The sequence below is a fragment of the Harpia harpyja genome, chromosome 5 (genome assembly GCF_026419915.1).
Source record: "Harpia harpyja isolate bHarHar1 chromosome 5, bHarHar1 primary haplotype, whole genome shotgun sequence".
Classification (NCBI taxonomy): Eukaryota; Metazoa; Chordata; class Aves; order Accipitriformes; family Accipitridae; genus Harpia; species Harpia harpyja.
The window spans coordinates 61,913,745-61,928,597 of NC_068944.1; the positions used below are offsets into that span (position 1 = coordinate 61,913,745).

Here is a 14,853-nt window from a genome sequence, read left to right on the forward strand (position 1 = left end):
GCAGCAATGAAATAGAGGGGAAAGAAAAAAAAAAAAAAGAACCCACAACTTTCTGGCAGTCTTTCTGAGGGAGAGTACAATGGCTAATTCAAAAGTATAAGTCATTAATTAAACATAACATGATTATGGATTTTAACCGAAGGACACAAGTTTTTATTTGTATTCCATGTGCATCCCTAATAGGTGTACTAAAACCCATGTACTCAGTGCTTTATTTCATACATATAATTTCTGTAAAAATATAACAGCATGTTAAACAAAACCTCTTATTTTAGATATAATCATGAAAAGGGATGTTCAATATATATTTCAGATATCCAACATGAATTATCAGCATATATAAGCCTAAAGACATGTTGTAAGTTAAAAATTAAAACTCTCTATACTAAAGATTTTCTATAAAAGCAAAAAAAAGGCACACCAAGCAGAAATTCACACAGTGTTCTCTGTGCCACAGAAACTAGCTTTTAATGAAATGCTGCTTCAGCAACACCAAAATATGATGAGGATTCAATCATACCAAAAAGTTGGCAATAACACCAATTAAAATGAAAGTATGGACTCAACAGTCCATAAAATAATTAGTTTAATGCAAGCAAATTTAACGTTTAATGCACTATCTGTGCACCATCTTCAGAAGTAAGCATCATCATACAGTAAGCTGGTGTAGTAGTTTTGGCTGGGATAGGGTTAATTTACTTCACAGAGGCTCATATCTTGCTATGTTTGGATTTGTGATGAAAGCAGTGTTGATAACACAGGGATGTTTTGGTTACTGCTGAACAGTGCTTACACAGAGTCAAAGCCTTTTGTACTTCTCACATCACCCCATCAGCGAGTAGGCTGGAGGTGCACAAGAAGTTGGGAGGGGACACAGCTGGGACAGCTGACCCCAGCTGACCCAAGGGATATTCCAGACCATGTGATGTCATGCTCAGCAATAAAAGCTGGGGGAAGAAGGAGGGAGACGGGGACTTTCAGAGCTATGGAGTTTGTCTTCCCAAGTAATGATTACATGAGATGGAGCCCTGCTTTCCTGGAAATAGCTAAACACCTGCCTGCCGACAGGAAGTGGTGAATGAATCCTTATTTTGCTTTGCTTGCACATGCCGCTTTTGCTTTACCTATTAAACTGTCTTTATCTCAGTCCAAGAGTTTTCTCACTTTTACCCTTTTGATTCTCTCCCCCATCCTGCTGTGGGGGTGTGTGGGGCTTAGCTGCCTGGTGCAATAAACACACAACAGCTGGGCAAATCTAAAGCTTTATAGCTCATATATTGGAAATATGTTACAGAGAATGCCAACCGAAGGCAAACTGAAACAAAAAGCCATCAATAAATGTAAGATACAGTCTATTCTAATACAATACAATTAATTAATAGAGGTTTCTCAGAACATGAAAATACACGATGAAAAGGCATTGCTGATGTAGTTGTTTTCTAGCATAGTAGCACTTTTACAGAAATTAATTATTGACTTGAGGGAAAAAGGAAAAAAAAAAAAAATCATTCTCCTGGCATAATGCTTGGAAATATGGAAAACTCAGGAGTCCAAGTAAGAGAAGTGCAAAACCTCAACTGGTTATGCTGATTCTTCTGAGTGTTTTAGCTGAAAACATTTTGAAAAACCTCCATACATACACACATTATAAATGTAAGTTCTGACTATAGTTTAAATACAGTGCCTAACTGCTTGTAGCTATCCTACATACTGAAGTATACAAAACCAAACAAGTAACTTCACTCTTCATCCAACAAAGTAAAATAAATTTCTAGCCCTCTGTTCCATGAAATGCCAACAGCTAAAGAAATTTAGCAACAAGTATGCCATGATGTAACTTCAGCAGACAAACAGGTGGAAACCTTGCTTCTGTCAGCCTTTCACAAGCTGATGTAGCAGGAAATACATCTTAATGTTTTGAAAGCAGACATCGCCAGAGGCTACCACACAGTCCTTCACCACTTCAAGAAAATTGGTGCAACGCAGCCACGAGGGGGACCTCCATCAACTCAAATTCAAGTGTGGTAAAAGAAGACTAATCAGGCATACCAAATTCTCATTGTTGTAAAATATGTGGAGAAAAGAGGCAGGCTTGAACTAAGAGATCATGGCTAGTTGGTGGAGAACACAAAAAAATATGTATTGCAAATATTGAGGTAAATTCATTCAGAGAGAAATAAGATATTAAATATGGACACAGAACTCTATATTCATAGCACCGTTTAGATCTCTTTAGCTCAAGGTATTTTAACTGCTATTCTATCACATCGGGGTTTCAGATTCTACCCTTTGCCCAGGAGGATCTTTCCAAAAGCATGAATTGCTTTAATACCTGTTTATGGGTTCTTGCTTTCCGTTACAGAGATAAAGTTCAGAAATACTTATAACAAAATTTTCACTGAACTCCCACAAATAAATAAGCAGTTTGGGGTATATTTTTTGCCCTAAAACCAGAGGTAAATAGCTAGTCTTTTGTAACATATGTGCTTAAGACATAAGACAACAGAACCGAATACAGTTAAATACACACTGAAATGCTGAGGATGAGTCAGACTAACAGCCATTTAGCCCAGTGTCCTGGTTCAAGCAGTAGCTAATACTTAAGCACACAGCAGAAGATGACCTTTCCACATGTAATGTATTCATATTGCTCAGAGACTAATGTCAGAGCAGAGAAAATCCTTCCACTCTTCTTTATAGATAATACTATCACAAAAGATTTGATTGCTAAATGTTTTTAATTAAATATTGTAAAGCAGAAAGGATGGCATACAGTTTTATTGAACAAAATTAAAAAGTCGTGGGACTGACATTCAAATAACAATTTGTCTGACCAGCTCTCCACTGACATGAGGGGAGTTGCAGAAAAAGGATCATAAATTGTGTGTCATGGAAATAATTACCTTTCTTTTAACCAAACAAAACCATTAAGTAGAAATATGAATATTAAATTAAGTGTTGTTGAAGGCAAATAACCTCATTTTATAAATCAACTTGGAGAACATAATATTAAACAATACTAACATGCAGAGAAATCAGAATTAAAATCAATAAACAAAAAGAAGCAGCAAGCACCAGTAAATAAATATTTTGGGTAAATAGAGAGATGAAATAGAGATAAACCACACAATTTCATTTTCTAAGAACATGCTTTTAGACTGAAGACTTGTTTTTACCTATTTGATAAAGTTAACAGAAACATGAACGTTTCTCATTACCACAAATATACTCCTTCCAGAAATTATTTTAAAAGACAACAAAAAAACCCACACCCAAATGCATTCTGAAGCAACAGCTTTTTGAGGCACAGTTTATTATTAATTCTCATATGACCTGAGACCAGTATATTTCTATTGAAAGATTACAGAGTTACAAACAATACTGGTAATAATTTATAGAAAAGCTAAATTCCAGTAGTTACATACAAATTTATAATTTTTTAACCTCCTACTATATGAAATTTTTGAGACCTTCATTATAATGTAACCTGCACAGCCTTTTAAGTACTCAGAAATACCATTTAGGGAGCCATGAAAGATCAAATCTTATGCAACATTAATTCATATATTTTATATAGAGAAATATAGATGAAGTGTATTGTATTGAACATTTATAAATTAAAAATTATGTACTAATATTTGACTTTTTCTTGGATTATAAGTATATATTTGTGTGTTTAAATACACATGTACATAGTCAAATTTCTGCATGCAGTCTAGATTAAGAATAGACAACCGGTGGATGGAACAGCATTAGTCTTTTTATTCAAACTCAAATGCAAAACATATATCTTGAGACAGATAGGAAATTTCTTATCTCAGCAGTACAATGAACATAAACTTTTCTAATAATAAAGATGAACTATCAAAGACTGAGATGTCAAAAGACCTACTGGAACAAATTAGTAATTAAAAGAAAAAAAAAAAACACCACCCCCCCCCCCCAAAACACAAAACCTATCCTGACAGCATGCATCAAAGTTTTGAAAGTGCTTAGTTTCTAGCAACAACACATGATCATTTGTGAACCGCCCCCCAAACAAAAAACCTGACTAAAAAAATAGGTACTCCATCAGAAAAAAGAACAGAGATTTCTTATTTGCCTAGCTGTTTCTGTGGGTGCTGTAAAGCAATGGCAGATAACCTAGGTAATTATTTGGACCTGTGATCACAGGAAAAAAACTTGGGTTGGGACCTTCTTAGACACAGAATTTGAAGTGCGGGTAGAAAAGCTTAAGGTATGTCCGATTTCCTCCTTAAGGTGATCATAGTACTGTAGGTCAGAGGGACAAATACAGAGTCTGCTTTCAGAAAGAGTTCCAAGAGGCATCTGAAAAGTACAGAGATGTAAACCTGAGATGTAACAAGACTAGAAATTATAATCAAGAATAGATTCAGCTGACACATGGATAAAAATCCACAAAGCAGCACAGCTTTTCTAAAGGAAAGTCCTGCATTACGAGCCTACCAATGCTTTCCAGAGAGATTAGCAGGCACAGAAATGAGAGAAATCCAGTTTAAGTAGACTATTTGCACTTCCAAAGGGCATTTGAGGAAGTGCAAATGGAAGGTTCTTACAGAGACTAGGATCTCTGTCATAAAAAGACAGGCTTTTGATGGATGTTTGCTTAAAATATAGTTAATTGATGGTAAAAGTAAATGGTCAGTTCTTCCAGAGGAGAGAAGTCACTTATGGACTTCTTTAGTATCTAACCTGTTTGACAATATATTTGTAGATATGCTGGAAAACAAGGCAAGCAGTGAGATGACAAAACTTGCTGATGATACTACCTTACACAGAGCAGCAATGAGGACAACCACCTGTGAATAAATAAAGAAAGGTCCTGCAAAACTGAGTAAGCAGTAAAATGGTAGATTAAATACACTATTTTCTACAAAAAGAATGAAAAGGCATCAGAAGCAGCTAGTAAAACTACAGTGAACAGAGGAAATACTTCTTCATTGGAATGTTCTTGCCATGAAATATTCAGAATACTAAAAGTGTATATGGGCTTAAGATGAAAAATAGACAAAATCATGGATGAAAAAATCTGTCAAGAGTTACTTACTATAAATAGACTGGATTTAGGAAGTCTCTGTGCCACAAACCGTTAGAGTGTAGGAAAGCATTCTGAAGAAGTGTCACTATATCATTGCTTTCTCTCTTTTCCTTATGTGATATTTAGTTAAATGGATCTTTATCATGACTCTGTACAGCTGTTCTCATATTCTTATAATCTAGGGATTACAAACAGGAACTCTTATACCTTATGTCAAATCCATTGTTTGAGAATTAGATAAAAAGACTCATAAAACATTTGGATAATACTGACAGAGTAGGGGCAGAAAAAGCTTGCAGTGAGTTGTGGCCAACAAAGCAGGTAGAACAACGAGTGTAAAATATAGTGCCAATTTTCATCTTGGCAGTAAGTTAACAAGGAAGGTGCCCCAGGTTTCTGCAATGGATGCCCTTTTGCTTAATATGTTCAAGAAAGATCTGAAATAGGAATGAGCTTGAATTACAAAACTTGTCAATAACACGCAGCAGAAATGGAATCAGGTACAGAGAAAGTTGTGCTGTATTCGTAAACTATCTATTGGTTAGTGGGGTTGCACAACGAGTGTTCTTTTTTTTCTTCTTTTATAAATACAAAGCAGTATTTGTATTTGAGAATTTGTACTAATCATGAGACTAACAAGGTTTAGGTTCATTTGCATTGATTTAGCACAAGGATTTTTGCCATTAATGTGAATCTCTGTTTGTCATTCTTTCTGCAAAATGAAGTTAGGATGCACAAGGAATAGAACTGAGGGCATTAGGAACCAATTAAATAAATCATTGGCATGATCCTGTCTCGTTACTGCACCACAAAACACATACAAACAAAACAAACACATGATGAGAAACACAGAGAAGAGTGGATACAAACGCAACAGAAATCATCAAAACAGTGAAAATACCACAAAAGAACATAAACTGAAATGGATAGGACTGAACAGTTCAGAAAGGAGAAGTGTGATAATTTAATTCCTGATTTTGAATTTCTGTACACAGAAAGTACAAAAGCTTCACTTCCCACTTCCTCACAAAAGAAGGATTAGGTAGTATTTAACAAACAAACAAACAAACAAAATGACCTGTCTTGTGAAACCCAAATTTACACAATTAAACTGTCCACGATCTCAGTTCAGCAATTTAAGTTTTTTAAAAATTAGTCTGTAATATGAACAACAAGAACTAAAGCTATATTTTCTTAGTAGAATGGACATGAAGATATATGTTTCATAAATAAGCTACTCTCACGACTTGTTGAGATGAGACCTTCCTGAAGCCTGTATTATGGCAAATGTATCTTACTTTGCACATACTTCCGAAATATGTGTTTCCAGACGTAGTGAGAGGACTAACACTGGATTAAACTATCTACCTAATTCAGATCATTCAGTGTTCTGTCACCAAGAGAAAAGCAAGTGCTGTTGAGCAGTTAGTCATGGAAAAACATCTCTGGCATCTGTGACAAAAAAACTCAGCTGTGTCTGCAACTCAGCGCTTACTGCTAGGAAAACAGGATGAAATGCTGATTACAAACTCCAGAAGGCTACCCCAGGCTGCAAGAGCACCCCAAGCACTCAGGAACACAAGTCACACTGGTTGAAGCAAGATGAAAGTTATGCTTTAAGCAAAAAGAAATCTTTTTAAATACTGGGTGTCAGATTATAAATCCCATACCCTAAAATTAGATCATCAATGTAGAAAATTGAATAAGCAAATCTACTTTGCTTCAAATTCACTTTTTACCTACACTCCTATCTAGCTTGGCATCTTAGACAAGCCTCTTCTGAAACTTATCATTACACTCCAGTCAAAGTAACCTTCTTCAGCCTTATTTTCTTACGCAATTAAAATTAGAGTATGTCTGATGTATTATTATAGTTAACAACAAAATCACACATATTTTTCCTGATAGGAGGCAGAGCTATCAGGAGAATCTCCTGATTTAAGAAGTTCTATTAATGTGTAGCTGGTTATTTGGAGAGAAATAAAAGAGACACACCAAGAGAAAAAAATGCCTCAGACCTGGCCACTGCTCAGAAACAGAGGGTGCAGTATGGGGACCTGACAGAACTAGACTGCCCTGAGGATAATTTCCTCTGTTTCAGAGGACTCAAATCTGACCTAAACAGAAATTCAGCATGCTAATAGAGGATGGTTTTGTACTATGTGTTTACATTACTGACTTCATTCCTTAAAACAATTTTTCCTATGATTTTACATCATCATTATTTACTTTATTTTTAATCCTACAAATTCTGTGATAAAAAGTTTATTTTGAAAAAGTGTATTTTTGAAAAGGTGTATTTTTTATTTAATTTATTCTTTCACATATGTCCAAAGTTACAAAAGGAAGCTATTGCATATGAAAGCTATTGCAGTTAGAGTTCTCATGTATAATTTTTCCAAGAACTATAATATTCCACTGCTAGATTCTCAATCAGTTTTTGCAAAATGAAATAAAGTCACAATTCTGCAAAATCTTATGATCTTAAAAAATGGGTTTCTCGTCTTTGAAGGCTATGCCACAGTTTTATCAGTTTCTCTTGTATTTTGTGCAGCTTTTTTTTTTCCTCAATTATAGATGAAAACCATTCAGTTCCAGTGTTTAAATATGTTGGAGATTGTTTCTCCGCTGTTGTTTAGATAGACACTTCCTTCCTCTTCACCATGGCTTTGGGAATAGAAGTGCTACTGTGACAATATGGCACCATTTCCTGAAATACTGTATGATGCAAAGTATTCATGCAATTTGTCATCATTAATAACTATTATTTTGTAGTTTCCTTTCATAGCACTGATGCGGGAAGCCTAAAAAAAATCCATTATCTATTTGTTTTATTTGGTAATTGTACGAGCACCACAGTCTGATCTCATATCTAAAAGGGCTATGGTTTTCAAATAATCCCCCAAAATTATGACTTGGAAATAATGCACTTAAAATTTCAGATTGGTAAATATTCCATGTTTTCTCATGAAAAAAATCTACACATGTGTTTGAAGCATGAAAAGAAAACAGCTTGCACAACAGTGAGATAACAGGTAAAATACATCTCTAATGAGGCAGTACTTGCATTTCTATCCTGCCCATTCTGGATATTTGCTATTCTACCTTCCTAAGTAGTTTTATTTTATGGGATACTGGAAAAGGAATTTCAAAACAACAACAAAAACTTATTTACTTTAAAATACTCTCTCCGATGTTTATACCTCTATTTTATATTTAAATAATTATAACGGGATGTAGCTATTAAAACCATAAAATAACTCCATATGCAACACCTTAATCTAGAAGACAACAAAGATTTATATTATTTCACAAAGACTTACTAGATTCTCTCAAATGGCAGATAAAGAAAAGATAACAAACTGTTAGTTCCTGTAATAAACATAAATTTAAAAGAATTCCTCAGCTGAAAGCCTACTAATGCAGAGGTATTTAAAAATTCATTTGTCTATTTCTATCATTACAAATGATATGGCATATTCAATTCTATCCCAGTCAGAAAGGATATGACCTTCTATCTCACACCCTGAGCAAACATACCATTTTGGAGGACAATGGGTAAAGGGCACTGGGTAATGACATCCCACAACCTTCTGTTCTTCCTGTCATCTTCCATGTAGGGCTTGGAACAATCTATATTCTTGAAAATGCTTGCCAGACTCAGACCTAAACGTCAACTAGATTGAAGAATGTCTTTATGAATTTTGATGGCATGAGGCACCTACATCTCCACTACCTCTGTGGTTAGTTGAGTCTCAGGATATACAGAAGCAGATATTTAGGCATCAAAACATTGTAGAGGGAAATTATTTTAGCTATTAGCAAGTACTGTTATCAAGTACATTATCAAGTAATTAACTCTGACATAAGCAAGTCTGTAAAGTGAAACAATAGAACATACAGTACCCATACTAGCTGTAAGAATTTCATTGTGGTTTAGTGGTTTTACTTTGGACAAGCTTTATCAGGGCCTGATAAATGCCCATTAGGAGCTGGAGCACATGAGGAATGCTATTCCCGGTGCTATTCAAGTGCATCTTACGAATTACCTCAAAGGAATGTAATCTGTGCCTTTCAAGATTACTCTGCAATGAAAAATAAAGCAAGGGGAGTGGGAATGATCAGAAGAAGATTCAGTTCAAAAATCAGACTGCTGGATCTAATCTAAAATGCTAATGTAGTTGTACCTTTTATGTAAGCAGAAACTTACAAGATCTAAATATATAATATATATAAATAGATACAGTATCAGCCCTAGTTAGGTGTCTAAGTGGATAGTGGAAATTGTGAGGTGGAAGGGGACAAGTTATAGGAATAGAATTTGATCTAGTCCATTAAAGAGAGATACAGGCAAATTGGGCATACTTTCTTAATAATTCATGTAGTCACTTAAACTAAAATGTCCTTTGACCCTGAATCCCAGAAAGCACAATTCTCTTAAGTAATTCCGAACATTTTTGAGAGAAAAGTCTTTGCCATTTTTTGATTCTAGTAAAGAAGTCAGTGATATGTCATAGCCCTGAATGCACTATTCTAACTCAATTACTTAGTTTACCTCATTGGACTTTCTCTCAACTTCCAATTCATAAGTTCCAAAACTTTAATTGGAAAACAGCTGCTTACCCAAAATACTACCCACTTAGAAGTCTCTTTTCAGAACCTACAGAAAGGACTTAAACACAAAGGAAAACTAACAAAAAAACCACCAATCCCCAAACCTGCCTCCGCCCCCCCGCCCCGTTCCCATTTTATTTAAGAGAACATTGCCTGGTTTCTGGCATCTCTAATGAATACAACATCTCAGGGATCAAAGGCAACTGATATAAAAAAATTATCCCATACTCCAGATTGGGGGAATAAACCAAAATAAACCAAAAAAACCCACCACACAGTGCCTATCCATTGAATGCTTGATGCATTCAAATGCTATTTAGTGAGCTAGTGTAAAGTACCAGTGTAGGGCAAGAGAGAAATACAGACTCAATATCTAGGTGTGCAATCACAAAGTTGATTATATGGAGATGAGATTGTGAATGTTCACCCTTTCTGTCCCCTTCTACCTATTCATAGTCAATTAATTTTATTCTTGCAGAACTATAGCTTCTAAGAATAAATGTAACTCATGAATAAAACAAGACATAGTAGTACATTGTAAGACACTAGACAATAATCCTCTGCCTTCTGCAAACTGAAATTGTTGCAAGTAAAATTAATTTTACTAGAAAAGAATCATGTAAATAAAGGAAACAGCTACTTGAGCTGTGCAAATTATTTCAAGTCCAGATCTAAAAAGCTTCCTTTTCCATTCAGCTATGGTTCAAGCTTTGATGTATTAACAAATTCTTAAACTTCTTTATACTAATCATTTCTGTTGCCCCTTTCAAAAGCTGGAATGTGGAAATCCTGGGTCTTTATAACTGCCATAAAACAAAGTAGTAAGACCTTTCTATCTTAGTCTACTAGATTTGAATATCAAGAGCGCACAAGCAGACTCATGCCATACCACTCTAGAACTTAATATAAATGAACAGACAAAGGAGAGTTATCGATAGAAAAAAACAGCAAGTCAAATTGTGCAGGTTTACTCCCAATGTGCTTATTCACTCCATCTGCCCATCCTCAACAACATCAGCTCCATTTCTAATACACATGGTTGTTGGTTTAACCCTTTCCTTTCCTTTCCTTTCTCCTCTTTTGATGAATAATCACACTTTCCATTATCTGGTTTTGGTGGTAGGCAGGAACCATGCAATTTAAAAATTTGTTGCAAGAAATACATGCAGTTGTGTTAAATATAATACAAAAATTATAAATATAACTAATTCTGTAATAATACAGAAGTGCATGTGTATATATATATGTTATGCTTAATTTTTTGGTTGATTCTGTTCTTCATGTTACATGAAAACTGTATGTTCTCCCAGAAGCATCAAACAGGAACAGCTGTTTTATGTTATGCATTATAGATCCCTCACATATTAAGACCATAAAGAACAACATTATTAGATAAGGTTTTCTTTGTCTTTGGCCCAAAACTCATCAGTAATTCAAATTCTTCGCTTGCGGTGTTTTTTTTCTGTTGTGGCAGACATGATTAATTTTCAAAAGAATGTAGGAAGTATTAATTTCCTTTATGCATTCAGCTTTAAATAATCACAGAATTATTTCACTTTAATATTTTTCAACATGAAATAACAGAAAATAAATGTAAAACTATATCCCAAAAATCAACTGCTGTAGGAACACACCAAATAAAAAGCATGCAGTTTCATATGACATAAGACCTTTAAAGAGATCAAATTTATTTTTTGTATTTTTTTCAACTCAGCTTGCATTTTCTTGTTTTTAAAACTGACAGAACTGGAAATAGTATGCATCCCCTAATATAAAAGAAAAACATTTCATAATATTGGCTTAATTTTTCGTACACCATTAAATTCGTTTCCAGTAATGTACTGTTACCTTTGTAGTTAACCTTGAAACCGATTGAGCCCACGCTTTCATCCGTTTGAAGGTGCAACCACATCTGATTGCTCATGCTCACAATTAAGTCTGGTACAAAGCTCCCAGTTAACCTATAGATAGAAAAAAAATCTGTAAAGCCATTAAGTAACTAGATTTTTTTTTCTTTTTTGTAAGGGAGCTAAATAACTATTAAGCATTTTTTTTTATGTTTTTTGTTTTTAAATTAATTATATTCAGCTCACATCAAATTAGTTATCTATTGGCTGGTTAACCAATACAGCTCTCAAGGTTCCAATGCCTGCAGATTTGATAGCAGTCTATAAACACAAAAAACTACTGCTTGTGTTGTACTGAAATATTTCATCTCACTTTCAGTTGCTGGTCCAGAAAGACATACATCTCCTGCAATCCTGAACCTTATCTGGCACTCCTGTGTGCATGACTCAGATATATACAGGCCTATGAAATGGCACTAGAAGCCCATAATGAGGCACTACATTTATTCTTCAAAATAAGTATTTCTCTGGTATACAACTACCCACTTTGGAATACCTGCATTGCATATTTAAGAGAAAATTGTTATTCTTAAATAGCAATACTATTATGAAGGTCCACATGTTCCCTGCACTCTCTCACCTCCCCTTATCCCCTCTACCACAATGGAAGAACATGCCTGACAGACTCAGGTGATGTTCATTCCTTCATTAACAAAAATACCACCTCACAACTTTAAAATCTCCTAATGTTACAGGATGTTGATTAATTAGAAAGAACTAATCTTGGTATTTATTTTTTTCTTTTCTTTCACTTTTCATATTGTTTGCAAAAATTTGCAAGTCAATGCAATCCTAAATGTTCATTCTGTTTGATGAAGTACTGTGATAGCAAAAAGGAAATGTTGTGAAAGCTGCAGTTTTATATTATATTGCATTTTTTTCCCAAAACTTTGTCTCAAATTTGGTTAAGAGTTTATCAGCTAAAACATAATGGTGGAAAGTACCAAAACATTTTCCATTCTTGCAAAACGGATCACAAGTACAAGACTGTGTAAGACTGAAAACTTAGTTTGTTTTTTGCAGTTCTAACCATTCTTTAAAGCTAGCTGAAACTTCAAATTGACTATTTTAAATGTATTTTGCAGTTAATTTTAGTTCTCCCCTCTGGTCTTTTTTAGCTTGTTTCTGTATGAAATACTCTGCTGTGGGAGAAATTCATGTCTATTTCCCACATCTGTGTTCACAGATGGAGCTACTACAAAGACTCTTGCCAGAATCAAACAAGTAAATGACTGGCCAAAATAATGTACTAACTGCTCACTCCTGCACTAAGGGGAAGTGTTTTCAGTGAGTTCAGTCTTTGCCAAATTAATAGATTAACAGGATGTTCCTCAGAAACAACACTGATGTAATGGCTAATAGAGTTTTGTAACTGTCGCTGGTGACTGACAGTACATTTTGGGAATATTAAGGCCATCGGGAATATTAATCTCTTTGTTGTTTCAGAGAGAATAATTCCTATGATAAACATCCATCAAAATTTTTATTGTGTCTATTTTCTGAAGTAAATTATAAATATATTTTTTAAATGCATACAGTTTTCAGAAACTATTTTTTTAATTAAATAGTTCATGGGGAAAAATACCATTTGAAAATGCATTTTTGAAATTAAGAATCAATCAACAGAACAGAGAAATCACTTGTTGCTCTTTTTTAAGTGCTTAGGGATCCCTGTACAATATTTGGGAAGACTCTGGGGCCACAGAGAAATAAGATCCAGAAAAAACAACATTATGTGAAGGAAGCTGTTTAAGATAATAATGAAATTCTGTAGTTATGTTTTATCCTTTCTTTCCTCCTGGGATTTATGCAACTTCCTCTACCCTGGACTCATTACCTAGATTCCCCTCCTGGAAGTAGGTTCTTACACGTTCCCTTTCAAAAGCTGGGCAGTGAACACTGTCAACAGTAGAAATGGAAACATACGATTATGATCCCTCCCTTTTTATTAAACAGCTTAACAGGATGACACGCAGCAGGGTGCTTCCTACCTCTTCCTCTAGGACTGAAGAACTACCCCTCCCACATACTAGTGACATACATTCCCCCTGAGATAGTACACTGAAGACTAGGTTAGAGGATACTCAGAAGATCGCAAAACTCTCCATCTGCTGAAGACGATCTGTAATGTGGGAGATTGGATACATGTACACCCAACACAGCAAGAACACTAAAAGCTTAAGAATGAGTTTCATGCCTTGTGCACTCATTTTCCAAGTGCATGTTACAGGAACCAGTGCCCAGATGCTTATTACATAGTCACCTGCAGCAACTGTCAGACCAAGCTGCTGAAAGCAGACTTCCAAACATCCTGAAAAAGTGCTGTGACTGATGTATGAAGGAGGACCCACCATTTCTTTTCTTCCTTCTGCTCTATCCCTTGGTAATAAAACTTAACACTGCTCCACGTTGCAAAGATCTTAGTTCCATAGGAATGCACTAAAATGCCTTCATAATAGTCATCTTGTCAAACACAAAAAATTTATTCCATTCAGATTTAAGCTCACTTAGGTGCTAGGGCCACTAGGCTAGAACAGCCTGTCATGTTGCTGGGTGCCTGTATATAGGCACAGAATTGTCAGCACCCAGAGAGACTTAATGGCAAGTACTCAAATGGCTTTGGAGTTTAGCTGTGATTAGCACCAGCAGAGTAGGAATTATCAGGACTGCAATTCTCAATTTAGGAAGCATAATTCTACCTAAATGCCTCTTAAATTCAGGTTTTGGTTCTGAACCTTCTTATCTAGCAGTGCCCAGTAAAACTAGTAGATTAAACACTTGGATAGGTTTCCTGATTAACTTTGATAAATTGGAAGATAAATGTTCTCACATCATTTACACGTAAACCAGACATATTCACACCAATGTTCTTCAGCAATTTGCTGGAGGAAAGATAATTATCAAAAATTTTAAATCCAAAAATTAAATCATACAATAGTTGATTTATTTGCTATGCATCATATCTCAGATGAAGTCTGCATGGCTCACAGGAGAAAAGATTTACATGTTTTTTTACAGTACTCAATTATGTTCCATCTTCCATGTAATTTTTTTATACATTTTAATCCTAATAACTTTGACATTGATACTTCTGATCACAGAATAATCAGCAATCATTCCACTGGTAAACAAAAATAATATATGTGTGGCTGATTATACAATGTTATTTGTATAACGCTGCAAATTAATTGGGGGATTTTTTGCTTTTCCAGGATCTCCATAGTAATAATTCTTTAAAATTATTTACCTAGTTATTTACAGAACAGATTCTCT

At 34.9% G+C, this 14,853-nt stretch overlaps 1 protein-coding gene across 1 annotated transcript in view; it reads right to left on the reverse strand.

Moving 5' to 3' along the window:
* The window catches only part of CSMD3 (CUB and Sushi multiple domains 3), a 767,625-nt gene that overhangs the window by 376,437 nt on the left and 376,335 nt on the right, over nt 1-14,853 (reverse strand). The window contains exon 13 of the mRNA XM_052787755.1: nt 11,522-11,634. Within this exon, the coding sequence (XP_052643715.1) occupies nt 11,522-11,634 (113 nt within the window). The remainder of the gene's footprint in view (nt 1-11,521; nt 11,635-14,853) is intronic.